Source organism: Physeter macrocephalus, chromosome 19 (genome assembly GCF_002837175.3).
Source record: "Physeter macrocephalus isolate SW-GA chromosome 19, ASM283717v5, whole genome shotgun sequence".
In the NCBI taxonomy this organism is placed as follows: Eukaryota; Metazoa; Chordata; class Mammalia; order Artiodactyla; family Physeteridae; genus Physeter; species Physeter macrocephalus.
Genome location: NC_041232.1, coordinates 67,907,858 through 67,933,357, shown reverse-complemented (window position 1 = coordinate 67,933,357; position 25,500 = coordinate 67,907,858). Strand labels below are relative to the sequence as shown.

The 25,500-nt window shown below is 39.2% G+C and overlaps 1 protein-coding gene across 1 annotated transcript in view; it reads left to right on the top strand.

Moving 5' to 3' along the window:
* Window positions 1–25,500, top strand: part of MBD2 (methyl-CpG binding domain protein 2) — a 75,613-nt gene that overhangs the window by 40,141 nt on the left and 9,972 nt on the right. The window contains exons 4-5 of the mRNA XM_007121290.4: window positions 20,171–20,261; window positions 21,799–21,976. Of these exons, the coding sequence (XP_007121352.2) occupies window positions 20,171–20,261; window positions 21,799–21,976 (269 nt within the window). The remainder of the gene's footprint in view (window positions 1–20,170; window positions 20,262–21,798; window positions 21,977–25,500) is intronic.

Here is a 25,500-nt window from a genome sequence, read left to right as displayed (position 1 = left end):
TTGACCTGTTTTAGTATTAGGCACTCTTGACTACTCCTGCCTTCTGAAATACTGTCTTTTATTCTGTGACACTGTACTCTCTTGGTTTTCTTCCTTCTTTGTTTTTTCTCAGTCCCCATCCTATGTTCTTTCTGTGTCTATCTTTCAAAATGGTGGGGTTTCCTAGGGAATACTGTGCATTCTTCTCTGTATGTAAACCCTCCATGGATGATTTCACTCATTGTCATGGCTTCAGTTATCATCTATATGTTAATGATTTCCAAATTTACATCTTTATCCTGAGCTTCAGTTGTTTGTATCACTCAATCTACTAACATTGTTTCCTTAGAAATCTCACCAGTATCTCGAATTCATCTTCCCAAACTTCATCATCATCCTTTCAAACCAGCTCTTTCTTCTATATGCTTTATCTCACTGTATGTACCACTGCCCACTTGGCCGCCTAAGCCAGAAACGTGAGCATCATCCTTGACTCTTCCCATCTCTTACCCCCAAATCTAATTAGCCAACAAGTCCCGTTGACTCTACCTCCTAAATATTCACTTGCTCCATCTCTCTACCAAGTAACTATTATTTCATCTCTCTGCTTCTTGTCTTATTTTCTTCAATTCTTTCTTCATATTGCATCCTGAAGATCTGTTTGACATAATAATCTAATAGTGTTCTTCTGCTGAAAACGTTTTGATGATTCGTGTTAGTTTTTAGGTCAAAAAAACACTAAACATGACTTTTAAAGTCAGAACACCTAATATAACTTACAAAGTCCTTCATGATTTGGCTTTTGTGTATCTCTCTGGCCTCACATTGTTCCCTTGTTCTACAGCTGAATCATGTGAAACTGCAGATTTTTGAATGTGCTATTCATCTCCCCCTCTGCACCCTGCCCTTGCATTCCCTGATCGTATTTCATGCTGCTTTCTTTCCCACTTTAATTAGCTATTTCCTACTCATCCCTCAAGTCTGAACTTAGATATCACTTCATCTGTTCAAGAAACCTGATTCATGAAGTCTAGATTTAGAGACCCTCCTTAGTGCTTCTCCTTTCTGCTTTTCTGATCATAACTGTATTAGTTGTTCATTGTTTTGTCCATAGTGTCTCCATTATGTCAGTGCTTAACACATATTTGTCGAATGAATGAATGAATGAATTTTTTTAAATTCAAAAATCATGAATTGAGCCCTCAGCTTGTGCCAGGCACTTTTCTAAGTTGTGGGAATACTGCAGTGAGCAAAACCAAGTCCCTGCTCTCATGGAACTTACTTTCTAGAGTGATAGGGAGAGAGACAAACAGATAAATACATATATAATGTGTCATGGCATGGTAAATGCAATGAAAACAAAAAGCAGAGGAGTGAGAGAATATATGGTCTTTGAAAGAAGAGAAGTATGAGAAGGACATTCTAGACAGAGGTTTAAATTTATTTATTTATTTATTTATTTATTTTTGGCTGCGTCAGGTCTTCATTGCTGCACACGGGCTTTCTCTAGTTGCGGCGAGCAGGGGCTACTCTTGGTTGCAGTGCGCGGGCTTCTCGTTGTGTTAGCTTCTCTTGTTGCGGAGCACAGGCTCTAGGCACATGGGCTTCAGTAGTTGTGGCACGTGGGCCTAGAGTACAGGCTCAGTAGTTGTGCTGCACGGGCTTAGTTGCTCCGTGGCATGTGGGATCTTCCTGAACCAGGGCTCGAACCCATGTCCCCTGCATTGGCAGGCGGATTCTTTTTGTTAAAAATAAATTTATTTATTTTATTTATTTATTTTTGGCTGTGTTGGGTCTTCATTGCTGCGCGCGGGCTTTTTCTAGTTGTGGCGAGTGGGGGCTGCTCTTCGTTGTGGTGCATGGGCTTCTCATTGTGGTGGCTCCTCTTGTTGCAGAGCACGGGCTCTAGGTGCACAGGCTTCAGTAGTTGCAGTATGTGAGCTCAGTAGTTGTGGCTCGAGGGCTCTAGTGCACAAGCTCAGTAGTTGTGGCTCATGGGCTTAGTTGCTCCGTGGCATGTGGGATCTTCCCAGACCAGGGCTCGAACACGTGTCCCCTGCATTGGCAAGCGGATTCTTAACTACTGCGCCACCGGGGAAGCCCGGCAGGTGGCTTCTTAGCCACTGCGCCACCAGGGAAGTCCCTAGACAGAGGTTTTAATCTGGATCTTGTATGTAATATGATAACTGACTTAAGGCCAGGAGACCGTTGAAGAAAGTATAGGAAGCTAGGGCATAGATGATAAGATTGGTTTCATGCTGGTCATAAAATAATTGACAAAATTTATCTTTGAATCAGCTGTGCCTATGAGGAGAGTTTTAAAATTTAACGTAACTGGGAAAACAATGTCGTTGACTGGAATGTGGAAATGTTTTTTAAATAATAAAATATGAATATAAGTATTATAAAATGTATACGCTCTTTTTTTTTTTTTTTTTTTTTTTTTTTTTTTGTGGTTTGCGGGCCTTCCTCTGCTGTGGCCTCTCCCGTTGCAAAGCACAGGCTCCGGACGCGCAGGCCCAGCGGCCATGGCTCACGGGCCCAGCCGCTCCGCGGCACGTGGGATCCTCCCAGACCGGGGCGCGAACCCGGTTCCCCTGCATCGGCAGGCGGACGCGCAACCACTGCGCCACCAGGGAAGCCCTAAAATGTATACTCTTAAAGCAATTGTGGGAAGTAGAAGATCCAGGTAAAGGATGATGGGTTGGAGCCCTATAGAGAAAACTGGTTTGGTGACTTGTCAGTTTTATGGGAGTAAGAGTTGCAGCTGAAAGATTATGTGTGAATTTTTTTAAAAAAATTAATGAATCCATAGGTTTTTCATTCATAGTGACCTTTAATCATCATATATTTCTCTAGATCACTTAAAAATATTTCACCGATATGGGTAGATCCATGGCATTTTTTGAGATTTTTGTATTTCTCTAAGAAACGTCGGAATATAGATGAAAAAAAAAATCAATGCTTAAAAACTTGTGTTTCAAAACAGTAGTTTCCTACTTTTTGTGTCTTTTAGTTCCATTTCCAGAAGCATTTAATCTCAATTCTGGTCACTTCCCTTTATAATTACCTCTATATTTCTGAATAATAAACTTATTATCCTATTTCTTTATTTATTAATTTTAGACATTATTTCTTGACTTCCCACAATGGTACATGAGTACATAGTTCTCTCTCTGCTTCATGCTCCCAACATAGTTATATCACATTTTTAATTAAATAGGTTAAATAGGGTTTACATTATTATGACTGAAAGTTATTCATGGTTATGGCAAGTAATGTCTTTTATCATCAGCATCAGAATTCTTTATTGTTGTCAGTCTTAAGAATTGTATGCTACATTTTCTTTATAACAGAGTTAATCTTTCCTCATGCTTGTTTCTGCCACATGCCCATCAATAATACTTTCCTTATGTTGAAATCCGTGGGGTTCCTTATTGTGTCTTTCCTGGAATCACCTCTGCTCCTCTTCAGTCTGAATGCATTCTCTGGTCTTGCTGTGTAGCTGTAGCTCTGAGGATTTTCTTTACTGTGCTTCTGTGTGGGGAGTTTGTTTTCTGGAATTCTGTCCTCCTCTGTCTCAGTAGATGCTTCAGTTTGTATCAAATCCTCTAGTAGATTTCTAATAAAATAAAATGGGAGGTAAAGTTGAGAACCTGCACATTGGAAATAAACTTTATTCCAGCTGGACACAACCAAGTTTGCCTGGGTATGAAATCTTAGATTGAGAATCATCTTCCCTGAAGTTTTGAAGGCATTTCTTCATTGTTCTCTAGCTTTAGAGTTGCCAAAGAGAAGTCAGTGCCATGCTCAATCTCTGTTCCTCTTTTATGGTCTTTTTTTTTTTCTCTCTTAAAAAGTTTAGTATATTTATGATTTTAAAAAATTCACTGATATGTGCCTGTAGGCCTTTTTTCATTCACCAGGCACTTAGTAGGTGATAGACGTGACTACTATCCTTTGCGTGGGAAATTTTCCTGTGTTATTTTTTCCCATTTTCTCCTGAATCCCCTAACTTTCCATTCTCTCTTTGTATGAGTTGTGTATTAGCCATCTATTTCTACTTTTTCTACTGTTTCTACTTTTGTATTTTCCGTCTTATTATTGTTGTTGTTTTACTTTCTGGGATATTTTCTTGATTTTACTTTTAGTCCTTTTTTTTGATTTTTTTATTTTGGTGATCATATTTTTAATTTCCAGCAGCTGTTTCTTGGCTTTTGTATATACAATTTTGCTGTTCTTGTTTTATGGATACAACCTCTACTCTTTCCTCTCTGAATCTATTAATTATAGGGAAATTTTTTATTTGTATGATATTTGTTTTTTCTCTGTTCCCTGCATTGACTATTCTGTTGCTGTTATTTTAGTTTCTGTCTTTCTTGTTAGGTATTATGGATATTCTTCAGTGAATATTCTAGTATGTGTTTTTGGTTTTGAGCTTACAGAGGAGTAGCAGTGCTGGGTCATAGAGTATGCATATGTTCAGCTTTATTAGATGCTACCATATAGTTTTCCAAAGTGATTATACAAAGTTACCCTTCTACCAGCAGTGTGCAGTTGCTTCAAATTCTTGTCAGCACTTGGTATTATCAGTCTTTAGAATTTTGAACATTCTGGTATGTGTTTAGGTGTATTTGTTACAGTTTTAACTTGCATTTCCTTGGTATTTAATGATACTGTGCACTGTTTGTATGTCTATTGGCTGCATAGATATCCTTTCTTTTGAAGTGCCTACTCTTTTATGCATTGTTCTGTTATGTTGTTTATCTTTTTTTCATTGACTTGTGGGAGTTCTTTGTATATTCTGAGTATCAGTACTTTGTCAGATATATCTATCACACATATCTTCTTCCAGTTTGTGACTTACCTTTTCCACTTCCTTAATGGCGTTTTTTGGTAAATGTAAGTTCATAATTTTAAGAGAGTTGAGAGGTGGGATAGAGACTGGGAGAGTGTGTGGTGGGGGCTTCTGGGGTGCTAGTGATATTCTGTTTCTTGATCTGCATGGTAGTTACATGAGTGTTTACTTTATGAAACTCCAGTGAGCTGTATACTTATGTTTTTTTTACACTTTTCTGTATGTAATACTTCAATGATGATTTACAAAAAGTAAAGGATAAACTTTTATCAGTCTCTTCCTTTTATTTCTGTGACATGTTTAATAAATTTTTGCTTACCCCAAGGTTATCAATATATTCCCCATGTCATCTTCTGAAAGCTTTGTTTTACTTTTGCATTTGGGTCTATGATCCATCCGGAATTGACTTTTGTGTATGATGTGAGGTAGACTTATTTTTTTCCCATATGGATATCCAATTGTTCCAGCACCATTTACTGAAAGACCATTCTTTTTCCGTTGCTTTGTGTTGTCACCTCTGTCATAAATGAAATGCGTAAGTGTGAAAGTCTTGTGAAAGTCTGTTTTTGGTCTGTTCTGCTCCTTTGCCCTATTTGTACATGTGAATCTGTTTCTACACTCTGTTTTATTTCATTGGTCTGTTTGTTGTTTCTCAATACTGCACTCTTTTAATTGCTGTAGTTTTATAAAAAGTCTTGACATCTGGTAGTGTAAGTTTTCCAGCTTTCTTATTCTTCATTTAAGATTATCTTGGTTAGTCTTGGCTGTTGGCATTTCCACATACATTTTATTTTATTTGTTTATTCATTTATTTAAAGTTTGGTTTTTTTTTTTTTTGATGTAGACCATTTTTAAAGTCTTTATTGAATTTGTTACAATACTGCTTCTGTTTTATGTTCTGGTTTTTTTTGGCCACGAGGCATGTGGGATCTTAGATCCCTGACCAGGGATCAAACCTGTACCCCCTGCATTGGAAGGTGAAGTCTTAACCACTGGACCACCAGGGAAGTCCCCCACATAACACTTTAGACTCAGCTTGTCCAGTCTTCTTCAAAACCTGCCAGGATTTAAATCTATAGATCAATTTGGGGGAGAATTAAAATTTTTACAATATTAAGTCTTACAATTCACTAACCTTGTATATCCCACCATTAAGATTTTATAGTTTTCAGTCTAGACATCTTATATCTTTAATTGATTTCTAGATATTTGATGTTTTTTGATGCTCTTTTGATTACATTTAAATTTTTTCTAGTTATCTGTTGCTAGTATGAAGAAATAAGCTGAATTTTGTATATTGACTACGTATTCAGTTATCTTCCTAAATTCATTTATTAGATAGTGAGTCTCTCCAACTTTGCACATGAACAAACATATCATCTGCAAACGAGAGTTTTATTTCTTCCTTGCCAATCCTTAAACCTTTGACTTTTTTTTCCCTTGTCTTATTTCACTGGCTTGGAATGCTAATACGATCTTGAATAAAAGCGATAGCAGACATCCTTCTCTGTTATTGTAATACCAGGGAACGTTTTTAATGATTCTCTATTAAATATGTTGCTTGCTGTAGGTTTTTTGGTAAATACCCTTTGTCAAATTAAGGAAATTCACTATATTCCTAGTTTACTAAGAATATTCTTCATGAATGGGTATTGAATTTTATCAAATTATTTTCCCTACCTAGTTAAATGATATAATGATCTCTTTTCTTTTAATAGGGTGAATTACAGTGATTGGTTGATGTGGTAAATTGCAAGACTTGATTTTTTTAGATGGAAAAACCTTTAAACATACCTTGAATTCCTGGATTAAGCTCAGTGTGGTCATGTTGTGTTATCACTGTTTAGATTTGGTGTTATTTTGTTTAGGATTTTTTGCATTTATAGTCACAAGAGAGATTGATGTGCATTTTTCTTTTCTCATAATTTTCTTCTCAAGCTTTAGTATCAAGGTTTTGCTGGCCTTGTAAAATAAGCTTGGAGGTGATCTCTCTTTTAATATTCTCTGGAAGAATTTGTGGAAGATTGGTACTTTTCTTTAAATGTTTGGAAGACTTAATTGTGAAGTCATCTCAGCCTAATTTTTTGTTGTTGTTGTTTTTAAGTGGGAGGCCTTGAAATTGCAGATTCAATTTATTTAATGAGTACATGGATGAATATTCATAGTTCCTATATCAACTTTGAGAACATGTTTTTCTAGGAATTTGTGCATTTCATAATTTTCAAGTTAATGATATAAGGATGTTCATTATATTTTCTAGTAATATTTTTAACGTTTGTAGTATCTGTGATACCCTCTTTTCTCTGATGTTGGTAGTATCTAGGTGAAAGGTGGAATGAAGTATTGGGGAGAGCTTTCTTAACAAGTTTTGAACTCGGTCTATACATGCACATTTCCCCATGGAAAACCAAACTCCAATTTTTATCATCAAGTTTATTAAGATAATATTTATTTTATGGAAGTTAGTTAATTATAATGGGTTAAGCTTTGTCTTATTTGACACTTACTGCCTTGAAGTAATTTTCTAGTAATATTGGAACCTTTGTTTTCTCATTGTCTATATTTGCTTTCTATTTCTTTACTCTTTATGGTCAGCTTTTTGAGTCCCTTTATTTTGAGAAATTTTTTTTTTTTTCCATAAAACATACAGTTGATTTTTTTTTTCCTATCTTATCTGAGGGTCTTTTTTTCTTTTATAGCTGAGTTGACCATTACATTTATTGGTTTTATAGATATGTTTGGTCTTGATTCTATCACTCTATTTATATACTGTTTTTAATATTTGTCATTTTCTGGTATTAATATTTTTGTTCTGAGGTCTGGGTTTTCCACTTAAATTCATACTTCTGATAATTTTGAGGATTTGTAACCTGATTTTAGTTCTAGTCATTGCTCAATGTCATGTTTTAAATAGTACGTATGTACTTCTATTTCTTGATTTATTGGTGTTAAAAAGGAAATAGTATCTATTAATGTCCCACTATAAAAATGAGGAATTACTTTATACTATTGAAATTAGTTTCAGGGAAGCTCTTCTGAAGGGCCTCTCTTCTGATAAACAACTAGTGATAGCTCTCTATCAGAGATTAAAGTTCTTGCACTTGAGTGGGTTTTGAAATCATTAATTCATTTATTAAACAGAGTATATTGTTGCTTCTATTACAGGTGCTGTACAAACACACAAATCAGTCATGCATCCTCTCCTTATAAAACTTCCAATCTAATAAGGAAAACAAACACTGAACAAATAATTTCAACTGTGTGGAAATGTGACATACAAGAAATAAAGGAACATAGCTACATCCTTATATGGACTTACATATTAATAAGAAAATTGTTACAACTTTTCCTGTGGGAGTAGCACATGAAAAACTTCTAGGCCTCATGAGCAAGTATTCTTATTCCATGGTTATCTTAGGGTAACAGTACCTTTTCAGGTACTTGGCAAGTATTACCTACCCACTTTGTGTAAGTGAAGTGGCGTTCATGACAGAGTTCAGACGAGCAGCTGCAGCGGACGGTAACCGTACCTCCATCCTCCTCAGCTCTACTGCCTCTTGCTTCATCCTTCCATCCTCTTCAGCCCAAAGTGTTATCTTTTGCCTTCACAAGCGATCTCACTGTAGTTTGCACAGCCACATGAGCCAAGCTTTTCCTTGATTTACATAATAATTTTCTTGTCATTATCTAGCCCTTTCTTCCTAGCCCACTCCCCCAAAATAAAAGGGTAGCTCATGTTTGTCTTTTGATGTTTGCAGGCCATGGTATTTAAGTTGTTTTTGCTGACCAAAACTAGCAACTCAGATATCATATGGGGTTGATTTGAAATAGAGCAGTTTATAAACTGGACAGCAAATTCCTTCTGGGCAGGAAACATTGTTCTTCTGTGTAGCCCTAACCCAGTGTCTTGCATATTTAGCTTTTCATGAATCACTGAATATAAAGTGTACATTTTTTGGGTTTTGGTTTAGTCTACAAATACATGACAAGATCCTTTGTTCTTTGATTAGATTTAGCAAAAGCCTTAGAAAAGTGAATAAGATATTCATTGAATTTATGAAATCCTAACATTGGAAAATAATTCTAAACAATACAATAAAATTTTTATGTTTTCAAAGAACTTCCTCGTTTTTTGCCAGTGTTTATCTTCTGAGGTAGATAAGGCAGTTATTAGTATTTCTATTTTACTAGTGAAGATACATCCAAAGGCAATTAAGTGACTTCCCTAAGACAGCACATCTGTTTAATGGTTGAGTCAGGACCAAAGCATTAAACTTCCAAACCAGTGGTTTTCCTGTTACCCTGTATTCCCTCTGCTTAGCCACAAATTCATCCCATGAAATTTGAGTGTCTTGCATCATGCTCTTGACAGAGATGAAGACTGTGCAAGTTAAAATTCATAAAATGGTTAAATTTTAAAGGTAACTTTTGGTTCTTCTGCTTTACAAAGTATTAACACTTCTGTGCTCAAATACTTTAAAAGGTATATTACATCTTTTTTTTTTAATGTTGATAATTATTTTGTTTTGTTCTGTTTTGTTTTTAATATTTATTTATTTATTTGGTTGCACCAGATCTTAGTTGTGTCAGGCAGGCTCCTTAGTTGCAGCTCAAGGGCTCCTTAGGTGTGGCTCGCTGGCTCCTTAGTTGTGGCACACGGGCGGGCTCCTTAATTGTGGAATGCGAACTCTTAGTTGTGGCATGTGAACTCTTAGTTGCAGCATGCATGTGGGATCTAGTTCCCTTACCAGGGATTGAACCTGGGCCCCCTGCAATGGGAGTGCGAAGTCTTAACCACTGCGCCACTAGGGAAGTCCCGGTATATTTCATCTCATACATTTTAAATATTTGTTTTTATTAGAAAAATTGCTTATAGTCTTATTTCTTTGACAATTACTGTTAGAAGTCTTAATTTGTTGCCTAACAGTAATAGAAAATACAGAAACATACAGAGAAGCATCATAAAAGGCAGACTTTCGTAAGTCTTCTGACAGCAGGCAGTGGCAACAGTGAAGTAGGGCAAAGGAAGCTTGAATCAGGAATTGGATTTGGTAATTAGAAGGTTACTGTGACCTTGGGCAGGTCAGTGTTAATATAATAGTAGGAGTAGAGTCGAGGTTAGAAGGAAAGAATAAATGGAAGGTAAGGAAATAAGAAAGTTTCTCTCCTGGTGGAAGGGGGAAGACAGGTGGTTTGAGGGAGGTGTAGTTAAATAAGGACACTTTTTATGTTAGCCATGTTCCAGTGTATCTGTCACTTCAGGGGAAGAAGCCCAAGGAGAGGAAGGGGTAAAATGGAAAGTGTGAGAGGAGGACTTTTTAAATTGATGGGCAGGATCAGAAGGAGGCAGGAGAAGGTGTGACCCAGCATCGTTGTAGAGAAGCTCTTAGAAAGACAGCAGGGTCCTTATTCCTCGGAGACCGGAGAAAAGTGAAGGAAGGGTGCAATGGTCCAGGGGCGGTCTGTGGGGCAGGGAGGATAACTGAAGAAATTTGGGGCCTTTAGGCTTCAGTTGCCGGTGTTTCTAGTCAGCTGTGGAGTCAATTATTACAGATTTCTTGGCTTAGGAGCTAATATTCAGCTTGTGGTATTTAAAATGAGCAATAAGAAATAGAAGTTTGGATATATAGCAGTTTTAGATGAATTTAGTTTCATTATTAAAATCTCAGTGTGTTCTATATAGTCAGTTTGATTTTTTCTAATGGAGATTATAATTTCAAAAGGGAAGGGAAGATGTAATTTAGGACAAGATATGAAAATTATATGAAGATCTAAGTTTTAAGTTTTTGTATGGCTCAGTTTGGCAGGATGCTTTTTCCCTGGACTTTTAATTTAATATTGGCCAGGCCCTACTGATAGCTACATACTAAGAATTTGTGGAAGTTAAAATGTTCAGGATCAACCCATGGTTCTATTTTGTTACCATACCTATATTTGAACACCTAAGGTCATTCTGAATGGAGCTGTGTTTTTCTCAGTAGTCAGTGACATCTTTGCACATACATATGGTCTCTGATGCTGTGGTAATAATAGAGAACTCCCTCTAAAATCTGTACACACAGATGCTTTTCAACTTACAGGTTGGGAGATAAAATGTCGTGTTTCAGTCATTTGGAACTCCACATCTTCCCACAGAAATGATACTATAAATGGTTCTAGTGTCCTAGACCAGCCCATAAAAGACAATTAAATCTAAAGTGTATCTGAATTACTAAAAATAATCACTGTTTATAACCATGTTTCTATCAGGAAGTGTGTTCAGTTTCAACTCTTAAGGTAAGAAGTGTTTCTCCCACTTCTGCTTTATTTTACCCACCCCCTGGCTGTCTGGCAGTGACAAAATAGGCACCCAGCTCCAGGCCACTTAATGTGGTTCTGGTAAGGCCGGGGAATGGAGAGCTGGGCTAGAGACTCTTTGAAAGTCAAGAAAGGGGCTGGTATGGTGATGCATATACCAGGGGAGGGTCTCCCTTCTGTCTCAGCTGTGAGATTGGGGCCCCTGCCACTGTAAACCTCCTGTCTCCTCTCCCCTTTCTCTTTCTCTGGACCCCTGGTTCTTAGCCAGACCTGATTTTGTCCTCCCGGCCCGACCCCAAATACCTGGGGAAATTTGGCAGTGTCCAGAGACATTTTGGCTGTTACAACTGGGGTGGTGCTACTCGTGTCTAGTGGGTGTGGACCAAGGATGTCACTGAACACTGAGAAGCAAGAATTATCCAACTTGACACGTCGATAATGCCAAGATTGAGAAATTCAGCTCTAGGCTACTGCTACTGGTTTGAGTTTTTTGCCTTCTTGCTTCCCTGAGGAACAGAAACGTCGTTTGTTTCCAGATTCTTTTCTACCTTCTGTTCTTGAAACAAGCTCATAGCCTTTTGAGGTTTCTCTAAGGGCTCTACTATCATCACAAGATGGAAATAGATGGAGTAAAAATAACAAGAAAATGACAGTTTCAGGAAATCTTAATGAAAAGCTGCCATGTTATCCACTGTACTTTAAATAGAACAAAATTCTCATCCCTCTTTAGGCTTCTGTCCTTCTCCATTATGATTTCCTCATTCCCTGGGCGTCCCTTCTTCCTACCGTACAGCTCAGTCACAGAGGCTTTGGCAGGGGTCCTCTCTCCAGTCCTCCAAATGAGGAGTGACAAGAGGGAAGAGAAATCCTTGGGCTGTTTGGATGCGGAGTGAGGGGAAGTTTCCTTTGTTATTGCATAGATCCGGCCAGAACAATTTTCTGTTGCCCTGCTACTTTTAAGGAATTCACAGAATGAGATTATACCACAGCGTTTCCCTAAGTACTGCTACACGGCACGGGGGTCTCCCGTCTCTGTTGGTCTCTCCTCCTTTCCACCTGGCACGGTAGATACCATCCCTCTGGCTTCCTGGGCATGTGACCTGAGCATTTCCTTACTAGGGCCCGTGCCTGGTCTAGTGCTGTGCTGTCATCATGAAATAATCTTAATAACTTTTGGAACAAGAGCCTCACATTTTCATTTTGTACTGGACCTTGCAAACTGTGTAGCCGCTCCTGCTTACCAGAGTTCTCCCAGCCAACCTTGGGCCCAGGAAGGGCGCAGACTGGCTTGGATGAGAAGAGGAAGGGGAAGGGTTTTAAGATACTTGGAGTAGCAAGAAGGCCCCTGCTAAAAATCTGGGCGGGACTGGCAGACTGGAATGCATGTCTCAGTCTTCCTTTGTAAATATGCACCTTTCTGAGCTGACTCTTTTTGCTGTGTTTATATTTGTTAATTTTAATAAGATGACCAATTACTTACTAGGTACTATTGTGTGATAAACAGTGTGCTAGACGCCGTGGGTAAAACTAAGTAGTAAACTGATATTTGCTCTCTATGGGTTATCTTCAAGTGCTTATAAAACCTCCTCATGTAGTGTCCATAACCATTTGAGATTGTTTTTATTGTCCCATTCCATAGGGTAGGAAGCTGAAACAGGCTATGTTACTTGTCTAAGTTCATAAAGCTAGTAAATGACAAAGAATGGATTTGAACCTAGGTCGCTCTGACTCTGAAGGCCAGTCCCGTTCACTCAGCTACTCAGAAGTTCAATCTTCCTACTGTCCAGTTGACTCTCAAGTTGAGGTCATGAGTATACATAGGAGGTCAATTTCTTTTAATCAGTGAATTCTTTTATTTATTTGTTTAATTTAATTAATTAATTAATTAATTTATTTTTTTTGTGGTACGCGGGCCTCCCTCTGCTGCGGCCTCTCCCGTTGCGGAGCACAGGCTCCGGACGCACAGGCTCAGCGGCCATGGCTCACGGGCCCAGCCGCTCCGCGGCATGTGGGATCTTCCCGGACCGGGGCGCGAACCCGTGTCCCCTGCATCGGCAGGCGGACTCTCAACCTCTGCCCCACCAGGGAAGCCCCAGTGAATTCTTTTAAAACACTACACAGTGCTTTTCAAATTAAATATAATGGTGGATGAAAATGTGTATTTGATCTAGATGCTTTTCCTTGTGTTCATGAGAAATAGGTATTCGCATAAGTAACCTAAAATAGTACTCTTACAGAAAAAACTCAAAAGTCTTCCATTCTATAAGCTTCGTAAATCACTCCATCTCTCCTGTTTTATGAAACATCCATTGGAGCTAACACTCCTTTGTTAGTGTGACTTATCTGAAAGAGTTTTCTTGGAGTACGGGTTTACGTCTTTAGTTTTTATCCACCAAATAAAAAATGTGTTGTTCAGGGCTTCCCTGGTGGCGCAGTGGTTGAGAGTCCGCCTGCCGATGCAGGAGACACGGGTTCATGCCCCGGTCCGGGAGGATCCCAAAAAAAAAAAAAAATGTGTTGTTCAATGTCATCGATATTTGCAATTAATTCTAAGAAAGCTAATTTGTAGAGAATATATTTTATACCAATTCTTTGGTTTTTATCATGTGAGCTACCCCACATTATGGTTTGGTATCATCTTTTTTTTTTTAAATATTTATTTATTTGGGGGACTTCCCTGGTGGTGCAAGTGGTTAAGAATCTGTCCTCCAATGCAGGAGACACGGGTTTGAGCCCTGGTCTGGGAAGATCTCACGTGCTGTGGAGCAACTAAGCCCGTGTACCACAACTACTGAGCCTGTGCTCTAGAGCTCATGATCCACAACTACTGAAGCCCGCATGCCACAACTGCTGAGCCTGCGTGCGTAGAGCCCGTGCTACTCAACAAGAGAAGCCACTGCAATGAGAAGCCTGTGCACCACATTGAAGAGTAGCCCCCGCTCGCTGCAACTAGAGAAAGCCCACGTGCAGCAACAAAGACCCAACACAGCCAAAAATAAATAAATAAATAAATAGGTAAATAAAAATTTTTAAAAAATATTTATTTATTTATTTATTTGGATGCACTGGGTCTTAGTTGCAGCATGTGGGTTTCTTAGTTGCGGCTCATCAGCTCCTCAGTTGTGGCATGTGAACTCTTAGTTGTGGCATGCATGTTGGATCTAGTTCCCTGACCAGGGATCGAACCCGGGCCCCCTGCATTGGGAGCGCAGAGTCTTAGCCACTGCACCACCAGGGATGTCCCTTGATATCATCTTGAAACCCTTTACCAGCTTTAGCCAAAATACATTACACGGCTAGGCCTCTTAATTGTACATGAGGAGGAGGCAGGCGTCGGCACCAGTCACCTACAGTGGGCAATTTACACAGCATTACCTAGTAGGTAAATGGATTAAGAACAACTTGACAATTTTCTTAGCAGTTACTGATCTTTCATCTGCCTTTGATTTCATGACTACAAGGGTCTCAGGCCTGTTACTGTTAACACAGAGCCATGCATGTAAATGTTCTTCCAGAGCTTTTACTGTTAAGATCAGGACTGTTTAATCACACTGACCTGAGTTTTAATTCCAGCTGCACCGCTGGCTAGTTGTGCACCTTTGGTGAGTTACTGTAGGTGGGACCAACGATGTCTTCTTCACAATGCTATAGGAAAGACTACCCGAGTTACTGTATATAAAGCCCTGAGCACAGTGCCAGGCTGAAGGAAAGGGCTCGGGGTAAGTGGGAGTTGTCATCCTCCTTGTCCTCCTCCTCCTCTTATTCTACCAAGAGAATATGCCTGGGCATAAACAGAACTTTGGGCAAGCCCTTTTTCTGTTTACACCTAAATAATTTGGTATACTCTTAAATATACTTTGACACACATCCTCCTGCAGTGAAAAATAGAAAGGCAAGTATCTTCCTCCTGTTCTCTATGAGGAGAGGATAGCATGATGTGTTTTTTATCTTCTGGTAGAATCAGGAATAACTCAGGGGTCTCGGTGATCAGTGTACACAGCTCTGTGTGTGTACTGCCGTTCTCTCAGCACAGATCAGACCAGCCTTTTTCAAACCGAGATCCCCGGGCTGCATCAGAATCACCTAAGACAGTGGTTAAAAAAATAAAATAAAAGCCAGCTCTCTAACCCCAGACCTACTGAACAGAATCTCTGGGGCTGAGGTCTTAGAACATGCATAGAAAATAAGCCACCCTGGTTATTCTTGTGTATAAAAAACATTTAGAAATACTGGCCCATACTCTCCGTCTCACTCCCCTGCCTTTGCTTAAGCTATTTCCTTGGCTTGGAGTAGTCTTTCCTCTTCTATAGAATTCTTACACATTTTTCGAATGCTACCTCTTCCTAAAAGCCCTTCCAGATTCTCCCAAATTGAAGTTAATTTTGTATCTTCATTATTGCAATTATTACAGTCTACCTCATAGAGTTTTGCTAGTTTTTCACCAAACAGTAAGCAGCTAGAGGGCAGTGATTGCCTGATTGCCAGTTATCCTAATAACTATCCCTGGTGCCCAGCAAAATGCTTTGTGTATAATGGGCACTAAAAGAGTATCTAATTTGGATTGATTCTCTACTGCTTTTTTCCAATAAAACCTTCTGTTCTGACTTCCTCCGAAGAGCACAAATCCCTTCAGAGTACGTATTATTAAGCTCAGGGTGACGGAGGACAGTCCTAATAAACATGATCAGCCTTACATCCCGGCACATCAGAATTGGGATGTGTGTTTGTGTATGATATGAGGAATTGTTTGACATCCCCGTTTCTTCCTCATCCTCATCTTTGGGTATCATTTGTAAGGCACGTTGAAAGAGTCTGCCGAAGTCCCAGTTACAACACATCATCATGCTTGTCCTCTGGGACTCTAAGATGGATAAAGTACTTGCAGCTGTGCTTCCACTGATGTCATAGAGGTATTTCCTACATTCATGTGAGGAGCAAAGGTGTAGAGATGAACTCCACTTTCTAGTAAGATGGTTTCTCCAAAGCTGCACTGTCCCTGTCAGTGATATTTTAGGCACTTTTTTTGGTTTTGGACAACTTTTAATCCCATCCTATGCTTCTCTATCGACTGGCTTGTTGGATAGGGCATTGCCCAGATCGTTGGCAATATAAAGTGATGCACACATGGGAGCTATCCAGTTCTCTTATATACTGGAGGGTGACAAAGAAAACACGATATTAGAGGAGGGTCTGATCAGTGGGGATTAGACACGGATGTAGTAACTGAGAGTGATAGCACATTAGGGAGTTTCTCCAAATATTAGATCCTTAAAAGTATTACATTGATTATTTGACCTCACACAAGGCAGCAAGGTTAAGCCATGAAAACTATTGGATTTGGCAGGTGAAATCAGATTTTCATTGGGTAGATTAGGATTTTTGAAAGCAATAATGTTCATGAAAGTATGGTGGAGAAGACAGCTGTCCTAGTGGGGGACTCCTTACAGATTTAGGGAGATTCATCTTTTCGATATTTCTGTCTTTAGATTTCTAATGGAAATTCAATAAAAAGAACTCCAGATTACCACAGTTAATCACCTAGTAAACACATGGAATACATAAATGAGGAGATCAGAAATTTTAATTTCAGGCAGAGGAAGACCTCTCCCTTTCATTGCACCCCTCCAAAGCATTCAGGGCTATAAAGTGACCAGGGATAATGAGAAAAGGTCACTGAACTTGGTGAGAGGAGCTGACTAAGTTTTACAGTAAATTTAATGGAAATTCATGGAATAGGGGGTGGGGTAATAAAGTTGAACTGGGCCTGGGAGAATGGAGATAGTGCATGTTGATCATTCCTTGAGCAATTGGCTTGGGAAAAAAAATGGTAATTGTATCAGCGGGATAAAGTTTATGTTTATAAAAAAAAGAAACAGGGCTTCCCTGGTGGTGCAGTGGTTGAGAGTCCGCCTGCCGATGCAGGGGACACGGGTTCGTGCCCCGGTATGGGAGGATCCCACATGCCGCGGAGCGGCTGGGCCCGTGAGCCATGGCCGCTGAGCCTGCGTGTCCGGAGCCCGTGCTCCGCAACGGGAGAGGCCGCAACAGTGAGAGGCCCGCGTACCGTAAAAAAAAAAAAAAAAACACCAAAAAAAAAACAAGCAAAAAAACCCAGAGAGTACAATTCCAGCACCCCAAGGAATTCCCTTGCGCTAACCCCTTGCAGTGAGACTTTCCCTCCAACCCTAATCCCTGGCAACCATCCCTATAGTTTTTTCTTTTTTTGCAGTACGCGGGCCTCTCACCACTGCGGCCCCTCCCGCCGCGGAGCACAGGCTCCGGACGTGCAGGCCCAGCGGCCATGGCTCACGGGCCCAGCCGCTCCGCGGCATGTGGGATCTTCCCGGACCCGGGCACGAACCCGTGTCCCCTGCATCGGCAGGCGGACTCCCAACCACTGCGCCACCAGGGAAGCCCTAGTTTTTTCTTTTTTAGGATGTCATATAAATTCAGTCATACAATATGTAAAAGACTGGACTCCTTCACTTAGCACAATGCCTGCTCAGTGTAAATTTTAAACATATTTTAAAGTACAAAGAATCCCCCGTCTCCAAAACAAAACAAGTAGGAACCTGAGAAGATGGGTGTAGAGAAAGTGAGTTAGGGACATGTTGAAATGTAAACAGACATCTAGCTCATGAAGATGGTTCCAGTCCTCATGGAACCTAGGCAAGCTTGTTAGCTTTGAATGCATGGTGGACAGGATGGCGAGGAGGGCAGTGGTACCCTTGACCAGTTAAATATTTTTTCTCAAACTAGGCTCCTTTCCTGCCTGAACTTTCCCACTACCTCCCCACTTCTCGGCGGGGTAGGGGCAGGGAGAAATACACACATACGCACTTATACATTCATAAATACATGTATCTCCATTTTCATGGCATAAGCATTTCATTTATAAAGAGCTCATCAACCTTTCAGTTTCAACTTCACATTTAGTTGAGGGCTCTCAGATGACGCGTAGTGGTACCAGGATTTGTAATCTAGAGCTGTACACTTGTTTCTCAATCCAAGATTTATTTTGCAAAATTTTTCTTTCTAAATTTTTGTTTTCCTTCCTAAATTTTTGTTTTCCTTCAAATTAATAGGACTTTAAACATTAAAAATTATAGAGGGTAAACAATAACTTTTGCTATCTAGAATTGGAATTTTTAGATGTAATTTGTTAGTAATCATCTCTGTACAAGGTTTTCAGACTTGGTTTTTGGCAGTGTTATTTTTACAAATTATATATATATATAATTTTATTATAAAAGCACTTACTGATCTCATGTTCACTGACTCCCTCTGTATGCTTTTTCATTAGGAATTAACTGCACTTTCGTTTTTCTTGTTTTTTTCCTATAGTTGTGATATTCAAAGCATAGATGATTGTTATTTCCCCAAAGAGGAAAAGCAGGCAGACTTTCTTGGGACATTTATCACATTCATTAATTATTACCTTCACCTAACTATTTTTCTCATGACGGTTGATATATTCATGTCCTCATATGTGTTGACCACATATTCTGCTGCTGATGTAATTTGTGTGGAGATACAAGGAGCTGTTACCCGTATACCAGAGGTCTTCAAAGGACAGTGAAGCAGGTTACTCTTGGTGCTAGCATTGTGGTTATTATATAATCTAACACATTATTGTTCTGCCATAAATAGAATTATTTTACTGTATCTTTTCATTTGTCTGGAAGGCGATTATTTGATACTTTTCATATATCCTGAAGTTAGAATATAAGCCTGAAAAGCCCTCAGAGTGGTCAAAATTTGTTAAAAGTAAATGTAATGAACCTTATTTCTACTCTGTGACAGGTGTTTACATATATTGCTTTATTTAATCTCCACAGTAATCTTATGTGATAGTCATTGCTGCCACATTTTACAGAAGAGGAAATTGAAATTCCAGAGGTTATAGAACTTGTCCAGGGTCATACGTCTATAGCTGGGCTCTCAACTTGGGTTTGCGTGTCCCTCAAGATCCTGATTCTGAGTCCATTTACTCCCACATTCAGTCATTCACACAAATATTTTTTTCAGTATTTACCACGTGACAGGCCCTGGGTATCCAGGGTTAAAGACAGGTATATCGAATCCTGAGGAGTTCCTTTATCTGTTCTTTGGGCTGTAGTAAATATGAAACAGACTAGAAAAGAGATGAGGGTTAAGGACAAAGACACTGTCTATCTTACCTACTGTTGCATCCACAGGACAAGCACAGCACATAGTAGGAGCTCAATAAATACATGTTGAATGGATGAATGATATTAGTGAGAAGTAATAGCCAATTAGGAGAGAGAACTAAGTGTAGGAAGGGTATAAAATCAAACAGAACTGTCCTGGACCATTTAGTGTTTGAATAAGCAATTGAGTACCTCACTAGCCCCCGAGGGTGTGAAGAGACTTCAGTGTGCTCCCTGGTGCCAGAAGGATGACCTGGGGCCCCCGAGTGGCTAAGGCGACCCAGGCTCTGTGCAACAGGAAGAGTGTCACTCATGAACATTACATCCTGTTTAAAAAGCAAGGAAGTATGTAAGACATTTTAGGAAAGTTTCCATTAAAAAATGGCCCTTCTCCCCTTAAAGTATGCTAAAGGGCTAAACTTCAGTGTCTTGGAAAAATCACATAGGTGGAGGAGTTATTTCCCAAACAATATTGGATTAAGAGGTATTACATAATATAGTTTTTCTCTTTCCTGGTAAATTATAACATTAAATTTTCATGCCAAATGAATCTTTAAAAAATTCAAGTTATACTCTTTGGAAGATACCTTATAAAGGACTATATATAGTACATAGCACATAACAATCTATTGTATGTAACAAGTGAATAGGTTGCATAGAATAACAAAAGTTTTTGAGTAATATAACGTGAAAGAATTATGATGTGTTGAAGTCATGTTTGGAATATCATTTAGCTTTTTCTAAGGAAAAAGTGGGCAAATTAGGAAACTACTGAAATGATTTCAATTTCATTATTCAACAGCATCGATGCGCTACTTTCTTGTCCCAAGAATGTATCTATTAACAGTGATATTTTGCCTTGCAGCTTTTCTGGGAGAAGAGGCTACAAGGACTTAGTGCATCAGATGTAACTGAACAAATTATAAAAACCATGGAACTACCTAAAGGTCTTCAAGGTATTATCCAAGTTCAGTTGAGCAGTACCTGCTATGTGCCAGGCTCTGTGTTAGGTGCAGTGGAGTCAGACATGATTGAGACAAGTCTTTGCTTTGGGGACTGTATGCCTTGCTGGATGAGGTACCTCTTGGGTTTTAGCAAACCCAGAGGAAATGTACCTGAAAAGCTTGTATTGCAGGGATGCGTCAGGGCAGTGTCTTACTTCAGACTTTTTTCTGTGTGTACATTTTGGCTTTAGGTTCGTTAGTTTCATCATGTAAATTAACCCACGTTCTGCTTTTAGAACCAAATGCAGCTGAATAACAGAATGTCCCAAGCTTCCTGCGCAAAGCAGCATCTGGCCCCAGCACATGCTCTTTCTCTCCTCCTCTTATCAAAAGAGCAGCCATCCGCTCTCCTTCTGCCTCCTCCCTCCACAAACTGCTGCTGCAAGTATAGCAGTGGGAACAGAGGCCCGTTGGTCCAGTGACAGGAGTGAGGGCATCTGGGGTGGAGAGCTCAGCCGCTGGTGTGCTTGTCATATCATGTTAATCCCAACTTCTAGAGAAGCATTATTTTTCAAGTATTAGAACTTTGGCTTGTAAAACTTGATACATTGTGGATCGCTCAAAGATTCTCATAATCGATGGTTAGAATGTTGTCTCATCCCTCTATGTATGCTCTTGGAAATTATTGCTTCAACTGGTTTAACAAGTTTAGGACGTTAAGCAATGCACTGAAATGTAGCCATGGTTCCAGTCTCCTACATGTAGTCAAGGTGTGCAGTTATTAACTCTGTTAATTTGGATATTTTGTTAGGTATTTGAAAAAAGCTGTTAAAGGTGCAGGTACAGCATACTTGCATTGGCTTTTCCTTTGAAATCCCTTCCCCAAAAAGATAAGTTTTGAGATATGGCTAGAAATGAATGTTAAACAGCTACAGGGGAAACTATTCCAGGATCCTAGGGACACATTAGTAGGGATACTGGAGTGTCATATGACCTTAGAAGGGACTTAGATCATTAAAATAATTGAACTTGCTTGTGGAAATGTAGCCAACTTTTAAAAAGTTTAATACTTTGGAAAATGTATTTTTAAGTTATGTTAAAGTTTTATTATAATACTCAGGTATTTTGTTACTGTTTCTTTAATGTTAATTCTTCGGTGTATTATAACTAAATAGATATGCTATTATCCTTTGCTGCTTTGGCTTGTGTCAGTTTTTTTTTTTTTTTTTTTTTTGTGGTATGCGGGCCTCCCTCTGTTGTGGCCTCTCCCGTTGCGGAGCACAGGCTCCGGACACGCAGGCCCAGCGGCCATGGCTCACGGGCCCAGCCGCTCCGCGGCATGTGGGATCCTCCCAGACCGGGGCGCGAACCCGGTTCCCCTGCATCGGCAGGCGGACGCGCAACCACTGCGCCACCAGGGAAGCCCCTTGTGTCAGTTTTAAATAGCTGATCCCAAATGAATATAAAGATATCAGTTGTTTTAGGTTACATAAGGTTTGCTCAGCACATCTAGAAATTTCCTTTAACTCATATATGTTTCTAATTGCAGGAGTTGGTCCAGGTAGTAATGATGAGACCCTTTTATCTGCTGTTGCCAGTGCTTTGCACACAAGCTCTGCACCGATCACAGGGCAAGTCTCCGCTGCTGTGGAAAAGAACCCCGCTGTTTGGCTTAACACATCTCAACCCCTCTGCAAGGCTTTCATTGTCACAGATGAAGACATTAGGTAAGGCAGCTTAACATGACTTCGAAAGCTTGTCTTTTACACTTGTTACATTTTATACTGCCTATCAGGTTCTGTGGCACATCTAGTAAGTGATGAATCAATCAGAAAGTTACACTTTTTTTTTTATAGAGCTTTTGTGAAACTAATGAAAGGTGATAGAGAACATTTAAAACAAATACATGCTTGAAAAAGGTAGCAGTGCTGTGTATAAGGCATATCATCACCAAAGGACAGATCAATTGTACTCTCTCCACATCATTTTTGCAGTGTCTTATGAAATCTGGGGTTCTGCCTTTCTGCTCTAAGAACCCCTTCATTCAGTTATGCCTTTTGTGATTGCTGACTGCATTGGTTTGTCTGCAGTAGCAGATCATTGCCATGCTACTTTAAGTTCAGTTGTGTTTTCAAAATTCAGTTTACTTATCTTGATTATATTTACCTCACTTAAGCTCAATTTAGAGATTTATTTATCTCTACTTCAACCTGTTTCAAGTAAAGATTTAAGGTGGCTCCAAAGAGACACACACACACGCACAGACACACACGGGGACACACACACACACACACACACACACACACACACACACACACACACACACACACACACACAAGAACATGAGTTTCAGCACATGAACCTTATAACACCTATACTGGCTGTTCAGAAGTTTTCCCATTTTCTTCTCTTTTGTCTTATTTCCTGGGTTGTTAGGATTAGATAAGTCTGCTAAATAAGGTTCAGATAAGGTCTTACTCTATGCATTATGCTTAAAGAGAATTTCTGATGGACATATTAATTTGTATGAGTGACAGAATATGTAGGTAAGATTTTTATTTTTGGAGACTTTAAAATATATGACTATATTACTTCAATCATATCACATTTAAGAACTCTACCTCTAGAATTTGCTGGGCTCGAAGCTCTTTTTCCATTCTGATTTGTTGTATTCTCTTAATTTTTTCCTGTAGAAAAAATTATAATAATTTAAGATAATAAAATAAGCTACATATCTAGGTGAAAAGTATTTAAGTCGAATCAAATAAGTTAAGATATAAATACAGAGTTACCAAAGGTTGCCCATGGTGGATGTAAAACTTAATTGTTTAGTTTAACATCATATGTTCATGTCAAATTAATATGACTTTATAAAATTTCTCAAAACAATTTGTAAAATACAAATGCTAAATATGTATACAGAAACTAGATAAACTAAACTCATTTAGCCTGTGGATTTTTTTTTTTTTTTTGTGGTATGCGGGCCTTCCTCTGTTGTGGCCTCTCCCGGAGCACAGGCTCCGGACGCGCAGGCTCAGCGGCCATGGCTCACGGGCCCAGCCGCTCCGCGGCATGTGGGATCTTCCCAGACCGGGGCGCGAACCCGGTTCCCCTGCATCGGCAGGCGGACGCGCAACCACTGCGCCACCAGGGAAGCCCCTTGTGTCAGTTTTAAATAGCTGATCCCAAATGAATATAAAGATATCAGTTGTTTTAGGTTACATAAGGTTTGCTCAGCACATCTAGAAATTTCCTTTAACTCATATATGTTTCTAATTGCAGGAGTTGGTCCAGGTAGTAATGATGAGACCCTTTTATCTGCTGTTGCCAGTGCTTTGCACACAAGCTCTGCACCGATCACAGGGCAAGTCTCCGCTGCTGTGGAAAAGAACCCCGCTGTTTGGCTTAACACATCTCAACCCCTCTGCAAGGCTTTCATTGTCACAGATGAAGACATTAGGTAAGGCAGCTTAACATGACTTCGAAAGCTTGTCTTTTACACTTGTTACATTTTATACTGCCTATCAGGTTCTGTGGCACATCTAGTAAGTGATGAATCAATCAGAAAGTTACACTTTTTTTTTTATAGAGCTTTTGTGAAACTAATGAAAGGTGATAGAGAACATTTAAAACAAATACATGCTTGAAAAAGGTAGCAGTGCTGTGTATAAGGCATATCATCACCAAAGGACAGATCAATTGTACTCTCTCCACATCATTTTTGCAGTGTCTTATGAAATCTGGGGTTCTGCCTTTCTGCTCTAAGAACCCCTTCATTCAGTTATGCCTTTTGTGATTGCTGACTGCATTGGTTTGTCTGCAGTAGCAGATCATTGCCATGCTACTTTAAGTTCAGTTGTGTTTTCAAAATTCAGTTTACTTATCTTGATTATATTTACCTCACTTAAGCTCAATTTAGAGATTTATTTATCTCTACTTCAACCTGTTTCAAGTAAAGATTTAAGGTGGCTCCAAAGAGACACACACACACGCACAGACACACACGGGGACACACACACACACACACACACACACACACACACACACACACACACACACACACACACACACACAGAAGCCAGATAAGAAGCAAATGAGAAGGAAAGACAAAGCAAAGCGTAAAGCAATAAAACAGAGCCAGGAATGAGGAGCGGACACAAGGTGCATCTTTTAACATCTTTTACTCTTTCTAAGGCTGGGCCACAAATTAGGTTTTTAGCAGCAAGTTTTGAAAGGAAGACATATAGCTCAGATTGATAATGCCCAAGGAGTATAAGCAAACCATTGCTCAGGAGAAACAAAACTATTCCAGATATTTAAGACCACAAAGAAATTCTTATATGGGATTTATGAATTCAGTATTATTACTCTACAATGATTGCGTAGTATACTGTATTTTCTTTAAATATAGGGCAGTGTGTACACTTCACTATTTCTATCCTCTGAATATAAACCAGAAAGCTTTACTGGAGTATTATTCCTAGACCAAACCGGCAGAAGGCACTTTTGAATTAAAAAATATGTATTATATTTGTATTTCTTTTCTAAATCCATGAAAGTTGGCATGAGAATGTTTTTAAATGCCTGAGTCTGGCTAGGTTTATAATTGGAAAGCCTTTCCTGGGTTTTCAAGTAGTTCCTTTTGCAAAGATGTAGAATGGTTCAAAGTTGCATTCAGATGCCTTTATTACATAGAATTTATGATCAGTGTTATTTTTTAAGGAAAACAAAATGTAAAATCAAGGAAGGGAATCAACTTGCTCTTTGGACAGTTCTTACCTTTGAGGAAGGAAATTACTCAGGAGACAAGTTCCTATCTGTCTTGGAATGAGTACCCAGTTAATCAGCAGGGATTCCGCTAGGTCATTATGGGGGTTGACTGAGGTTCTCTGAGTGATGTCATGGGAATGCTGACGGCTTCAGTACCAGATCTTTTGACAGTGGAGGAAGCTGTCTCAAAGCCAGATCTGGATGCTTTCCTTTTAGGGTAAACTTGTCTAACAAATTGTCCATTTGATTTCATTGTCATAACAGAAATTATGAAGCAAACATTTCTTGTTGAATTACTACAGGTTCAAAATACATGACTGCAAATGGAATTGTTACCCTTTCTCCAATTGGGTAGCCAATAATCTGTTTGTATTAAACCTTCAACTAAGAATCTCAACATTAAGCATATATATTTTCATCAGTCTTGATACTGTTTTCACCCACGGGTGTATTTGTTTTCTTTTTTTTTTTTTTTTTTTTT